This window comes from Drosophila obscura, unplaced genomic scaffold (genome assembly GCF_018151105.1).
Source record: "Drosophila obscura isolate BZ-5 IFL unplaced genomic scaffold, ASM1815110v1 contig_150, whole genome shotgun sequence".
NCBI lineage: Eukaryota > Metazoa > Arthropoda > Insecta > Diptera > Drosophilidae > Drosophila > Drosophila obscura.
Genome location: NW_024542736.1, coordinates 7,377,012 through 7,391,551, shown reverse-complemented (window position 1 = coordinate 7,391,551; position 14,540 = coordinate 7,377,012). Strand labels below are relative to the sequence as shown.

Genomic DNA, 14,540 nt, shown 5'->3' with positions numbered 1-14,540 from the left:
TACGCCACATGGGTCGCCCGTGACACGGCAGCAGCCAGTCAGCTGCGTGCTCTTGGGACTGGGACTGGGAGGCCCAAACCATCCTGCAAACCTGCTGCCTGGCCTGTCCCGACTTTAAGCCAATGCTAAGGCGGGGGCCTGTGCCAATGTCTGAAAGTCGACGAGACAGGCATAAATTCCGAGAACATAACATTATCGGGGGCAGTAGCAGCAGCAGCAGCAACAGCAGCCATAACAACAGCAACAGCTCCGAGCAGAGAACGATAAATCTTTAACGTGGATTTTGCATGTAAGCTAGCAAAAGTCTCCGCCACGGGATGATGCATGAGCCGAGCCGGGAATTTAATATGCGCGCTCCCCAGTGCCATAAGCAACTCCTTGTTTAAATACTGCACAACTGGCAGCAGTGAAAGTGCAGCGTTAATTTGGCCAATAAAATGCAGCCTGGAACACCCGTCGCCACAGCCATGAGGAACTAGCGTCGCGGCCATAAATATCAGCAGCAGCACCAGCAGCAGAAGCAGCAGCATCCGCGACGGGGAAAACAGCCTTTCGTGACAAGACAAAGAAAAGAAGGAAAGTCATCGGGACCGCAGCAGGGAGCGTGCCGCATTTAGAGGCAGTCAAACTGCCAGCCGTCGGGCACATCGCTTCCTGCCTTCTGCTCCTGCTTTCCGCCGACACTGACGGTGCTCCAGCTCTGAACCGAGCATTTCCGTTTCTTATCGCGGCAATGTAAACGCGTTTCCGTTTAATGCTTGGCATCAGCATCAGGCTCACCCTTAGTTCCAGTCTGGGAGCGACATTAAACTATAGGCTCTGCTCTGGATTACAAGTAAATTGGAGAGGATTTGAAGATGAGCACGCAGTCAGCGATGGTGCTGATGCTGCGCCTGTTCGGCGCCCTGCTTCTGGCCACGTTTAACGGTAAGTAGGCTGAAACGTAGCTTGATATTTATGAACACGATTAACAGTAGGTCGGTCCTCCACCCCACCCCATCAAACACCCTCTGCCACACCCATAAATGTCATAAACGCCCGACTATCGACCGGGCTGCGATTTATTTGCACAACTATTTACGAGCCCTCGCATCGAGATCGGATTGGTGGCAGTAACGGCAGCAGTGGCAGCAGTGGCACAGCCAACAATTCAATAAATGCTGCAATTTGCACCGACAACAACCATAAATTTATCTTAAATGAACAAACATTTTTCTTGCAGCTTTGCCGCCTGCCTGGCAAATAATATTCGATATGCAAAAGGCTTATCGTTGCCACAAAAGGCAGCAGCATCAGCAGCAGCAACAGCAACAAAAACTATAATAAGTAATAACCAAAGCCACGCACACACTGTGACACCATTGGCAATGCACATTTCAATTTGTTGCACACACACACACACACACTTGCAACACATAAAGGCCAAGTGCATAAAGCTGCCATAAAAATGGTAGCAAACAGAAAAACATTATAGCCATCTCAGCATGTAAATTACGGCATTTGTTGAAGCATATTTGTCAAAATAATGCACATTTGTTTGCATTGAGGACTTGCATATTTCATAGAAACAAAGAAAAGGGAATAGCTCAGAGCGAAGGGTGATGTGAGGGATGATTGATGAAGAAATTGTAAAGTTTCAATCAAAAGGTTTTCATGAAAAATTGGAATTATATTGCTGGATAATCTAAAAAGCCCAGAAAACAAAAATATACTCCCCATTGTTGTTTTGTGATAAATGTTATCTAACTTCATACATGTAATACATTTGTTTAGAAAACATTTATAATAAGCTTAACAACTAGAAAGGGTGCACAAAGACAACTTTAAGCAATGCAAGTTTAAATTTAGTCAATCGGCTTTATGATTCCATGCCGAGTGTCAGTTAGCAGCGGCTTTCTTTCCATGCTAAAAATTAGATGGAAAAAAAGCAAACTTTTAACAGTTGGCATAAAGGTATAAGCATCTTCGTCCTCTAGTTTATTTTATAGTTTATTTCTTTGTTTAAAATTCAAATCCTTTTCTTCATCAACCCCGCATTACATGACGCAATAAAACAAAGATGAATGTTTTCAAAGTGCTCGATAAGCAGAGATTTTCGGGTACTTACACATGTACATTGTACATTTGTATGCAGGGTAAAGTAGAAATCCATAAGAGATACACCAACCCCAGCACGAAACCCAGCGGGAAATGTGAAAATATTTGCATGTGGAATACAATATTTTGATTTCGCTTTGGTCGCGCGCACTGCACGAGCCCCATAAAAATATGTCAAATGCAAATTATGCATATAAATAAGAATAAATATATGAATCAACAAATAAATATGTCACATAAAAAGATATATCCCACTGCCATCCACTCCACATCCACACCCGCAGCCGCAGCACCGCCAGCATCTTTGTGTAAAAGTCAATTTGCTGTCGCCGCCCAAAAGTCGCGAGTGTCATAAACATGGCGGAATGTGCGTGAAGCCACAGCGCCCACCCAGCGGCATGAGGCATGCAAATAAATAAAAATCGAGCGTGAGAGCGGAAAATGCAAAATAATTGCATATTTATGTGAGCCAGACCACTGATGCCGGAGAATCAGAGGAGCCCGTGGAGCAGAGCAGCAAAGGAGCTGCTGCTGCTGCTGCTACGACGGTGGGACGAGTGCAGCCATAAATCCCAGCCGAGTTGCTTCTTTTAATATGGCCCGAAATACGCAAAAATGTCTGACTGACTGCTCGTAACATTCGCCGGGCAGAAGTCATCGCCGGCCTGACGAGCAAGAATTTATTTCAATTAAATATCTGCGCATTCAGGCAATTCCACAAAGAGACAACGCCGAGCAAGAAGGCAGCAGAGGAGCTACAGGAGACTCAGCACTTCCATAGAATTTATTTTCCATCTCTGCAGCATTTGGACTGTTGTTAAGTCAGTGGAAGTACAAGGTCGATCGAATAGATAAAATTTTAATATTTATCAGTCACTTAACCACGAGGTTCCTCATTGTTCCAATTTAATGTAAATTCTGACAGGTATTCTGAATTTACCCTAGAATGGCAGCGATAATTCAGGCTCAGTCTGTGGGTCGCCTTTCGACCCATTTCAATTATTATTCAAATTTCCAACTTAATGATTTATATGAAATGACCGACAATTGATTGCGGAACAAACAGCTTCCATACCTCGATTTTCTTTTTGTGACTTCTTCCTTTGATACAGAGCGCAACACCCACAGCACCACCCACAGCACACAAAGCCAACGAAATTAACTAAAAATCAGTCAAGAGCATGAATGGGAGCGTTTTATCTGGGCGCCTGGTCTTTGTCCTTTATCTTTGTCCGCTGCGGCGGAAGAGGAAGCGCGTTTGATAATGATAATAATAATAATGCCAACACTTGTCCATTGTTTTAGTCGCCCGGCAAAAGCGGCCAAAGCAGCAGCAAATAACAACAACAACAACAAGATGACACTTTAATAGCGCCACTGCGGAACTAAACAAAAACCAAAATCAGCGAAAAGTGGAAGGAGATTGAAGAAAGGAGGGTTCGTCGACTGCCGCCAGCTGTCATAATGAAACTGTCAAGGACAATGGGGGCGAACGGAAATACAAAGTATACGTGTGGGGGGGGGGCACACAGCCACCCACACCACCATTACCAGCCATCCGCCGCATTCCGGTGTCGGGGGGTGGGGGGTCGGGTCCCAGTTTTGCGATAAAAGCGACAAACGAAATGCTGTCTGACGGGCAGAGGCCATTTATAAGAGCATCAGTTACAATAACACTGCTGCTGGACCAGGACCAGGACCAGCAGCAACAGCAGCAGCAGCAGTGGCAGTGGCTGTAGGGGTAGGGGTAGAGGAAGGGCGTGGCAGGAACGGTCCGTCCTCGGCTTTAACAAAAGCCGGGGCCATTGTCATAAATTAAAAATGAGGAAGTGTATGAAAATAAACAAAAAGCAAACAGCCGCATGGAACCAAAGCTCCAGCCGCAGCGGAAATACAAAAAGCGTTGATAAATAAATTTCTAACAAAGCGCACAAACACACACAGAGCAGAGACCAGAGAGCAGGGAGCAGCGGGCAGCGGGGCGAGAGTCAAATTCCTGAGCAGACGAGGCAGAGGCAGAAGCTGAACCCAGTCCAAGATAAGCAAGCGGCAAGTCAACGCCTTCGCCTTATGCCTAGGTCAAGATCTGAGACTACTCAAACACTTTAAGCACTTTCCTTGGCACTTAAAGCTGCCCCAATGCTGCTGCTGGCTGCCAGTCTCGTGCCCGATGCAGCACCATGCGAAATTCAACGCGTGCCACAAATTCGGAGAACGCGCGTATTCCGTAAATGTGCTTTATGTGTCGCCGCAGCCACAGCGACGCACTCACATGTCCCGGACTCATCCATCCTGCCACACTTTGTGTCTGGCAAGGGCCCACATGCCAGTGCGGCAGCAACAGCAGCTAGAGCCAGCCAGACTCTCCAGCGAGTTCCTGCCAAGCACCACTGGCCAGCACCAATGTCCAAAGCCGCTGCGGCTCTGATGGAATTTATGAAAATACACTGTCTGGAAGAGCAGCCAAAACAAATAACTAACATACCCAAATGGAAGAGTCGACCAGCGATTGCTCTTCCCAAATTAATAAAATCTTAAATATAAAAGAAAAATATTGGGTCAGATTTATTTCTTCCACACAAATCAGAGAGTACAAATAGATATCTAAGTGCCCTCCAATGAGCAGCGAACTTGACATTTATTTAGAATATATAACTCAGAATTTCCCAACTACTTTTAAAATTTTATAATTTATGTTACAATTTATTCATTTATGCAATAATCTTACATCATGCCAAAACATTTAAAAAATATCTTAGAGGGGTAAAGCTAACCCAAGTAATAAGCTCATTCAGTTCAACCGAAAATGGGTCTGCGTACTTTGAAGCCAAATACCAACAGCCATAGAGTAGAGTCCCCACCAACCCCTCAATTTCGGTTTTAGGTCCCAGCTTCAACCGCATCCATTCGACGACAGTTTCCGTTCTGCTACGGTCTGACGGGGACGGGGTCCGTTGACCAGATCCCGGCATTTTATTTTATATTATGTACAAGATTTGGTTTTTATATATTTTTTGTGGCTTTTTCAGCTTGCCCGGCACGTGCAGTTTTATTCGTAGTTTAGCCGGGCGGCAGTGGCCGGCTGTAGATTTTCACTCTAGATGCCGTGACCGGCAGCGGCTTTATTTTTGGCTTTCGGCATCTGTTTAAATTAAAGATTATGCACAAGTGAAAAAGTGGCCGAGCGGGCTGAGGACTGGGCGCCGTTGGCATTTAAAATTTAAATATGTGAACAAAGGACGACCTTGGCACCACGTGGCGTCTGATGGATTTGGGACTGTGACGTCAATGCGAGTGGAATCAGGCGCTCTTCTGCTCAGCTCTGCCTTTGTTCGCCACCGTGTAAACAGGCAAATTGCTGCACATTGCCGGGCGACAACACAAAGAGCACAATAATTGTAATCATAATAAGCCATTTAGCACTTCAGCCCCGCTTTCCCCCTCGCCAGTGCCTTTGCATATTTATAATTCATATTCATATTGTTAATTCTTTGAGCACTCACCCACTTAGCCCCTCGCAAAGGGGGCTCTTCCGAGCTTCAGGCTCCGAGCACTGAGCTCTGAGCTCGGAGCTCCGAGCCGAGGGCAGCTGCCATAAAAGCATCATAAACATTTTACAGCAGTTGCAGCTGCAGCAGGAAACAGCGCCAGCAACGGAAACAGTCCCAGCAACAGCCACAGCACCAGCACTAGGAGCCAGCCAGCACCCCAGTCCCCCGCCACCCATCATAATTGCAGTGAGCCATTTCATATTTTGGCCTAGTCCCCGAGCGGATGGCTGAGGGAATTAGGACGGCTTTGGCCCTATTGTCAGAGTGTCTGTGCGTGTGTGTGTGTGTGTGTGTGTGTGTGTGTGTAAGGGTTTTTCAAGCATTTAAGCCGGGTACACTTTCCACGCAGAGTGTTTGTTCTTTTTTTTTGCGAGTAGGAATCGATGGCACTCTGATCCCATTGCAAATATTTAAACAGGCTGTTCCACACTCTCTCTCAGATTCCAGGGAAATACCAGCACACCCATAGAATCTTCCTTGGATCCAGTTTGAGCCAATGCCAATGATGACGGACTTGCTCCATCCATACACACTTTTACGTACAAATCGGTGGTGAGAAAAACTTGTGATTGGCCTTGTTTGTTGTCTGGCAAATATTATGCACAGCCCTCGCTCCCCTCCCCACCTCCCCTATTGTTTCACCGCTTGTTGGCCTCAGGTGTAAATTACAAATCTGAGCTGAGCATAATGAATGAGCCAGTCGGGCCGTACTGGCAAAAGAGGCGGCTAAATGAAATGAAATCGCAGTGAAAACGCTTTCATTAAACATGCCAGAATGTAGGAGGTGCAAAAGTTTTCCGTTTCACCATTTTTCGGAGGGGCAGACGTAGGCGAAGACGCAGGCAACGCGACAAACTGCGGCCAAGTTGATTAGAAAACGGAGGAGGGAGTCCCGCCTGGGACTGTCAGGCGAGGCGGGCGAGGCATGCAGGCAGGCAGTCGGCAGCCTAATGAAAAACTTGGAAATTTACGGTCAACGAGTTGTCAAAGCGGCGTACAAAGCGCCACCACTCCAGTACTGGCTGGGAGTGCTGTGAGCAGCAGGGCTATGCCCATAGTTTCAGACGCCAAGTCAAACAATTAAGCCAGGCCATGTTCCAATGGGCAGGCGTGGAGCGGGGGAGCATGGAGGCAGGAGGCGGTTTAAATAAATAATTGCCATCGAAATTAAGCAATGGGCAGCCTGGCACAAGGGGACCTGCTGATGGGAACTGAAAACTGGGCGTTGTAATCTCGCCGGGCCAGGACGAGCAGTGAGCGCAAAAAGCGACGACATCGAGGACATGGCGACAAGGTAATGCGCGGACACGGACTCGGACTCGGACACGGAAGCGACTCTGGGGCACAGCGATAGCAGGAGTAATGACAGGAAGTCCTGATAAAGGAGACAAAGAAAACGCATGCATCAACACAGATAGCGGCCAGGGCGAAAAAGCTGACACTGAAGGGCCAAAAAAGAGAGCGAGAAGAGAGCGGAGAGGGGGGAGGTGGAGGTGGAGGGCCATAGGTCGGGAGAGACCAGTTGGCAAAAGGTTCATTAGCGCTGATCGAGAGGCTCCGCTCCCCAAAAAGCTGGCGGAAGCTGTCCGGCCAAATGAGCCCTCTGATATGGCTCTATCCGCGGGTGGAGGTGGGGGTGGAGGTGGTTGATGGGGGTAGCCTTTTCTGGACAATGGCCAAGCGGATACCACACACGCGCCTGCAGCGCAGATTCACTAACTCATTAATAATTATAGCCTCATCGGAAATGGCCTGGGGTTGCTCTGCCCGCCACATAGCAAATATTAAATTGCAATCAAATGTTGCTTCAATTTTAATGTGAGCCGCAAAAACCTTTTAGGCCGATATCCGATGTCCTCTGCAAAACCCGCAGAGCAAATGGCAAAAGTTAATGCCAGTGGGCCACATATGAAAAGCGGCGGAGATTACAATCAAATTTAGTGTTAGAGAAGGTCCGATATAACCAAAGGATGGGAGAAAGGAGCCACACTTTTGAGGGCAGGGCAGCTGCAGCACTCAGCAACCAATCAAGTCACACAGATTTTGCTATGATCCTTGTATGAACCTAACCTACCCCTGACCATTTACCATTTCTACTTTCAAGTTTGCCGGATACCAAAAGGTCAGAGGCTAATTGCCAGTTCGTCAGCACAGATTTCGTGACAATCGCATCTGTCACGTGCTCATCTCTAGCTTACAGACACACACACACAGCAGGGGATATCTATGTGGCTGTGTGCGTGGACATTTTGGCGACCCAATCTTGATGCTATCATCAATTTTCAAATAACCAACTGTGTGAGATTTGCGCACCAGCTGTGGCCAGAAGCGTTGAAGCATTCATGGCACTGCAAATCAACAGACACACACACACACACACACAGCTCATATGGCCATTCACCACCGTCTTACACAGGCACACACGAGGTAGGGACACACACACACACACTGGGACACAGAGAGATACCCAGCTACCCATATGGGACCCTGTCCACTACCCCAGAACAGCTCACTTTGCGGGTTATTTGTTTTGGTCATACGCTCATTTGGCCCTTGCTAGGGAAATCGAATGCAGGAGGAGTGACCCAAAAGCTCAGGGAAACCCAACACACAAAAACAAAAAAAAAAGAACGAGGAGGGTAGAACAAAAATAAGAAGCACAGGGGAGTGTGTAAAGGCAAAAAGGTTCGACTAAACGAATCCTTGAACAAATCGAGAAGAGCACAAAAATCAAGAGCAGCAGCAGAGTAAACAAACGAAAGGGGGGGGGCAACCGGGAACCGCAAATGTACAACGGACAACAAGCTACCAAAAACCGAATCATGGCCAAAGGTTGTATCTGTGCTGCTCCTCTGACTCTGACTCCGACTCCGACTGTGCCCCAACCTTATCCTTATCCTTCTCCAGCTCCTGTTTGCGATGCTGCTGCTGCTGCCAAAAACCCAAACGACGAGCAACGAGCTGAGCAATCGTAAATCTTCTTATGTGCAGCAGCATTTTAACGATAATTTGCTTTATTGGAGCAGTTTAGATTTGGCCAGCGGAGCGGGCCGGGCCGGACTGGACCTGGACCTGGACTGAGTTGGTTTGGACCACAAGTCAACCGACAACTGGAGCGTACCCGTGTGTCCATACTCGGCTTCACCCCTGCCTAAGTCCTTCCAGTAGGGAGCTGGCTGTATAGTTTTTGGCATCCCCTTTTGAATGTTTGAACCGTTTCCGTTTAAATGGTTTTTATAGCAAATTTATGTAGAGGAAAACACTTTTAAGGTTGACCGAAAGGACATACGCAGAAATCCATAAAAATAGCTCCCAACACACATGCGACAAGGCCCAAGCAGAAGCTCGAGCCAGACCCGGACCCGGTACGGTCAGTCATGTTTCCCGTTCGGCGACTGCCGTCTAAGGTGTGAACAAAGATTTGCCACTTTTGCTGGTCATTTGGTGCTGGTTTTGGTCTCGGTCTCTCGGTCTGTCTGTGTGCCTGCTTGCTCCCAGACTGGTGCCTCAATATGTGCCATGAATAATGGCCGGGCAAATTGCTCAGCAGCTTTCCAGCTAACTGGGATTGCAGCAAATTGCCCAGTCGCCACATTGCAGTCAGACATCCTGCGAATGTTTCGTCGCTTCTGCTCCTTCAATTGTGTTGTAAAAATGTAACCACATCATTTGAAGTAATTACTTAGCCATTTAGCAATTGACTTTGAAAAGGTAAATACATCTATTGCCGGCGATGATTTGTCACCTTAGTTGTAGCTCAAGTTAATGTCTGTTGATGGCATTCAGCTTAAGTGATTGTGTGTTAATTATAATGGGTCGAGCGTCAGGCTTAACTTATCACAGAAGAAGACACAAAGTTCTTATTTGAAGTGATTGATTCCAGAGGATTGCTTATCATTCATTCTTTATGCTACTCCAAGTGCTGCCTAGTTCTCACTAAGGGCAATAACTCAATGCACATCCGCTCGACCACATTTAATTAAAATATTTTATTAATTTATATCACCAAGCAGCAGGCCATATACCATGCAGAACTTCATGCATACGAAGGCGAAATGTGAAAAATGACAGAGCTTCAAAAGCCACATAAATTCACAGCAAAAACAAGGAGACAAATATGTTGTAGTATGAATATACTCGTACTCGTAGGTTTAATTACATTTCTTTATAAAAGCCGAGCTATTTGCCGTTGTCACTGTCCTGGCAGTCAGTGCACAGAGCACTTGGCCAGGCCATTATTTAAATAAATAAATAAATTACAGTTTTACATTAAGCCAAAAAGGGAATTCGATGTAAATTTAAGCCGCATAACGCATACGCCCCATGACACATTCTCTCTGGCAAAAAACGACAAAAGGAATATGGAAATTATGATTGAGTAGTTGGTCTTTCTTCTCTGACTTCTATTAAGTATTAATCCATTGCATTCTTTCACTGTGAAAAAGTTTCACTCCATCAGCAAGACTTTCCCTGCAGAATGTGTTCTCTGAGCATCTCCTTCTTCTGGCCGTTCTGCACGGGGATCAATATCTATATATACATATCCTAGAACGTTATACGGATACATTGTTCTGTGTAGGCTTTTTTCGCTCAGTGTTTCTCCAACTTCTGCCTGCTGCGTTCTCGGAGGCGTCCACTGTTGACATTCCATTCATAATAAAGAAATCTCGGTGCTTGCCAAGGAGCTACACACGAATAAGGGAGGGACTCGAGAGTAAGTAGTCCAAGTAAATACAGCCTGCAATATATTCCCTTTGTTGCATTCCCATTCTGCTGTTGCTGTTCGTCTTACTGATGCACTGCATCGCTGCGGCAGGCAACTGCTTTACCGGCCCTTAGATTGGATTATGTTAAGCATTCCGCCAGTCGTACTCATTTTTCACCCACCCATATGGGACGAGGGTTACTCCACTGGTACTCGGATCTTGCCCAGCCTTTGCTAAATTTCCTCAATTCCTCTTACGCGCGTAGAACTGCTGAGGCTTCCCTTGAGGCCTTGAGGCAGTTCTGGTCGAGTCTGGCGTGGCCTGTGAACTGGGCGTGCCTGACATTTGCCGGCATAAATGTCAACCACTGAGTTTGCTATTGTTGTTGCTGTTGTGGCAGCCACTGTGGTGGTGGCACGGCTTTCGTTGTTGCTGCTGCAGCTGCTGCAAGTGTGACTGCGGCGGCTCTTGCTGTCAACAATGGCTGATGCCAACAATGTGACCGTCGTGCCATGGGCACTTCCTAGCACCAAGACTTTACCGCTGAGGGCCACTCAAAATTCCACACTCACACACACACACACACACACAAACACGGAGGCACTCACTCACAAACACTCGCTTGTTGCGTATACGCCATGTGTGCCTGCCGCGCTGCAGCAGTTGTAATTGTAATTATTTTCGCTATTCGCACAGATTTGTTAAGCCATTAGGCAACAGGTCGGCAGCGGCAGCAGGAGCAGCAACACTGTTATCCGTAATTCCCACTCAGTGGGGCACATCATAGTGGGGTGTGGTGGAGGCGCTCGTATTCTGCTCGACTACTCTTCGCCGTCGCCTTGCGATGGCATAATTAAATTCATTTATGCGCGACCCCTCGAAGCGCCAACTTTGCCCATAAAAACCCAAAATAACCATAATAATGATAATAATATCAATAACAACGAGAATTACTTGGCAATAGTTGAGCGCGCTTCATAAAAACCAGCTGTTAATATTTTTTCCATTTTCCGTATCAATGTTTGTGTAGATGTATATGTGAGAGTCAAAGGAGGATAAAAATATACAATTTTGCTGTCTGCGGTGCCATAAACAAATGTTAATGGGCGTATAAAAAATTTAGCCCGCCGCTTAACGGGGCATCATTTGCCAATTGATTCATAAACAATTAGTCGATCAGACAACTTAAAGTGGGGGGCCAAAGCCAACGAACTTTAGCTAAGAAAAATAAATGGTTCTCCGTTTACAAAAATTTTAGACGGGAAGGGACTGTAAATGCTGTCAGCTCATTTGCAGGACAGAGGAAGAACACTTCGAATTTCTGTTTGGATACATTTGACAGCTTACTCATTCAACTTCACTATTATCTCACAATTCAGGTATCAGCATTAAAAACCCACCAACAAAATCTCCCTTTTCGTTAGAGTTTAAGTTTATTATTTAGTCGTAATTTTATATTTGAGCTCAAGAAATGTTATAATTGAACCTACTTATATAACGAGTATTATTAAATGATAATTTATATGGCGCGTGCCTGCTTAAGTACAGATTTGATTCAATAATTATCCCCCTGCAATAACAATTTCAAATATTTCAGCCTTTGCTCTACTTTTAGTTGCCACAGCCTTCACGGACCTATAAAGCTGAAGCACTCTGGGTTTTTTCCCCTCCGCTGTCCTGTGCTAAATCATTGTTACACCGTTCCGCTTAAAGTTGATGCTTTCCATTTATCAATGGCAGCTCCTTGAAGCGCTCTCTGCGAAATATGATTTATGTGTCCCGCGGCTCTTGACTACTCGTACAGGCTGAGGGAGGGGAAGTGCCCGCGCCCGCGCCCCGTCCACCCTCCCGGATCGCTTGAACTGTCGAAAGTTGTAAGTGTTGCCAAAGCAGCTTTCTGTTGCTACTAAACGAAATCGAAATCGAATGCCATCCTAATGGCCGTTGGGCAGACAACGCGCATAATTTTACACGCAGACGGCCGGATGGATAGACGGCTCGTTTGTCTGGCAGTAGTTGCTCCTTTGCTCCTCTCCGCTTCTCTTCTCCTTTCTATTAGCCGGCATGGAGAAAATTTGAAATTATAATTCCGTCCGGCTAGGCGGCAAACTTCTGCTGCCCTCCGCTGTCCGCTGTCTGGCGTGGCTCAGTTGGCGCCGACCCATAAATATAAATTTGATTTTTTATTTGGGCTTTGATATGTGAACACCAACACTTTGTCGAACATCCAGCCCAGCCCCGGATCATGTTACAGCTGTCCAAACTAACAATCCTCACAGCAGCGAATAGATTTTATATCATATATAGAATGAGCACAGAGCACGGAGCAAAGCTTTAAAAGCCGCTCAAGTTTCATTTGCATCATTTCGATTTGCATTATTGGTCATAAAATGTGTCCAAACTTTGGCCGTAAAATCAAATCGTTTAATTCAAAGAGTCGTTAATTTTATTTCTCTCAGCTTAAAGGCAATAAATGGAGAGAATGATCGTTTCAACGCCTCGTTCTTTGGCTGAATAGTGAATTGATTTTGGACATTTACTTTAAATTAATGGAATGCGCTGAAAATAAAATAAAATAAAATGCACGTAATTATTTTATTTAGCTATCTTGCCATATTATTTATTAACTAGCTGAAAGGTAACACTACGAAAAAAGTTATGTGCAAGACAGATGCAAGAATTGATTCGGGTCGAATAGCAAAAAGGTAATGTTTTGTTATTATTATATTATTTTTAGTCAATTAAGTCCGTACGCCTTAATGCTCTTCATTTGCCTGTACAGCTTCGATTCTCTTTTCTTATGGCAAATCAATAATGTACTTGACCATCTGCTTGGGCGGATTTTTTATATTAATTTATTTATGAAGTGAATTTTATTTGAGCCCTTGTCGGTCATTTTACCTGCTTCACGACGCTTTCAATTCTTGTTTTGCTCTCCTGGACACTGGCATAATGCATTGGTGCCTTTGAGGAGCTCTCAGAGCCACTCACTTAGCCCCCTGCATGTCAATAGCTGTGAATTTTGATTATATGCCAGGGCTGCTGCGTCTGCCGTTGACAGTGATTTGCGTTTGGCAAAAACTTTTGCACCATTTCGCCGCAAGTTGGAAAAATGTCAGAAAAATTCTCCGCCGGTCCATACGAGAATGTACTATGCATGTTTAAGGAGATCTGGCTGGGGAGATGGCAGATGGAAAGCCGCTATCCAAACCGAGAGAGGCAAAAACTTTTTCATTACGCAATTTTTGCGCTTCGTCTGCTTATGTACGCACCTCAATGCCTCCTAGTTTTTCCGGAGCAGCAGCAGCAGCAGTGGCAGTGGCAGTGGCAGCAGGCCATAGTGAGGGACTTTTTATCAAAATCACACCCATATATCCAGCTTTGCTTAAAAACTTTTCTAATTCCATTAACGTTACGCACATGCTTCCAGTCGGGCTCTGCTCCTGCTCCTGCTCGTGCTCTTGCTCCGCTCACTCTGGGCTCTTATTGTGGTTGATGAAGCTTGTGGCCAACTTGCCACGTGCATTTGGCCTTGGACAGGGAGAAGAACTGGAGATTTTGCGTGACTTTTCAGATTCCCAGAGAGTGCCAGTTCACCCTCCCTCACTTTAAAATAAATAATCAGGGCTAGAAGCCTGCCGACATCTTTAATGAGCTCTAGTTGGGTACAGATTTTTGAGGACTCTCCGCTAACCACCCCCTCCCCCCGATGGCAGTCAGTTTCAGGCCCGAGGCCCAGTCTGGCTTTTGTATTTTTCTCAAATTCTGTTACGAAAATTTAAATATTTTTTGTAACATTTCCCAACTTTATTGCCTTGGAAAGGAGGGTGTTGGGTGGGGAATAACTGCTATAATTTGACTTAATTTTTGTTAATAATTATTTTGGCATTTTCGGCATTCCTTGCGGTTGATGGTGGCGTTGCCTTGACGAGGCGTGGCGAGGCGAGGGATCCCAGTTAATTAGTTTGTAATTATTATAAATTGAGGATGAATGCTTGTGGCAAGTTTAATTGGATATTTGATGTTTTTAAATTACGCAAAAATTAGCGTGAAATATTAGCAAGAGCTGCCACTGCCCCTGCCACTGCCGCTGCCGCTGCTGCCTCTGAGCAATTCCTAACCCGGAGTAAATTAATTTTTAATGCCTTGGCTTTGTCACTGGGCTCCGTATTTATGTGCCCGCCGT

General features: G+C 45.8%; 1 protein-coding gene across 1 annotated transcript in view; it reads left to right on the top strand.

Moving 5' to 3' along the window:
* The first annotated feature begins 509 nt into the window (after positions 1-509).
* LOC111066899 overlaps positions 510-14,540 on the top strand; it is a 32,092-nt gene continuing 18,061 nt past the window's right edge. Inside the window, exon 1 of the mRNA XM_022355847.2 lies at positions 510-927. Coding sequence (XP_022211539.1) covers positions 858-927 — 70 coding nt within the window. The 5' untranslated portion in view covers positions 510-857. The remainder of the gene's footprint in view (positions 928-14,540) is intronic.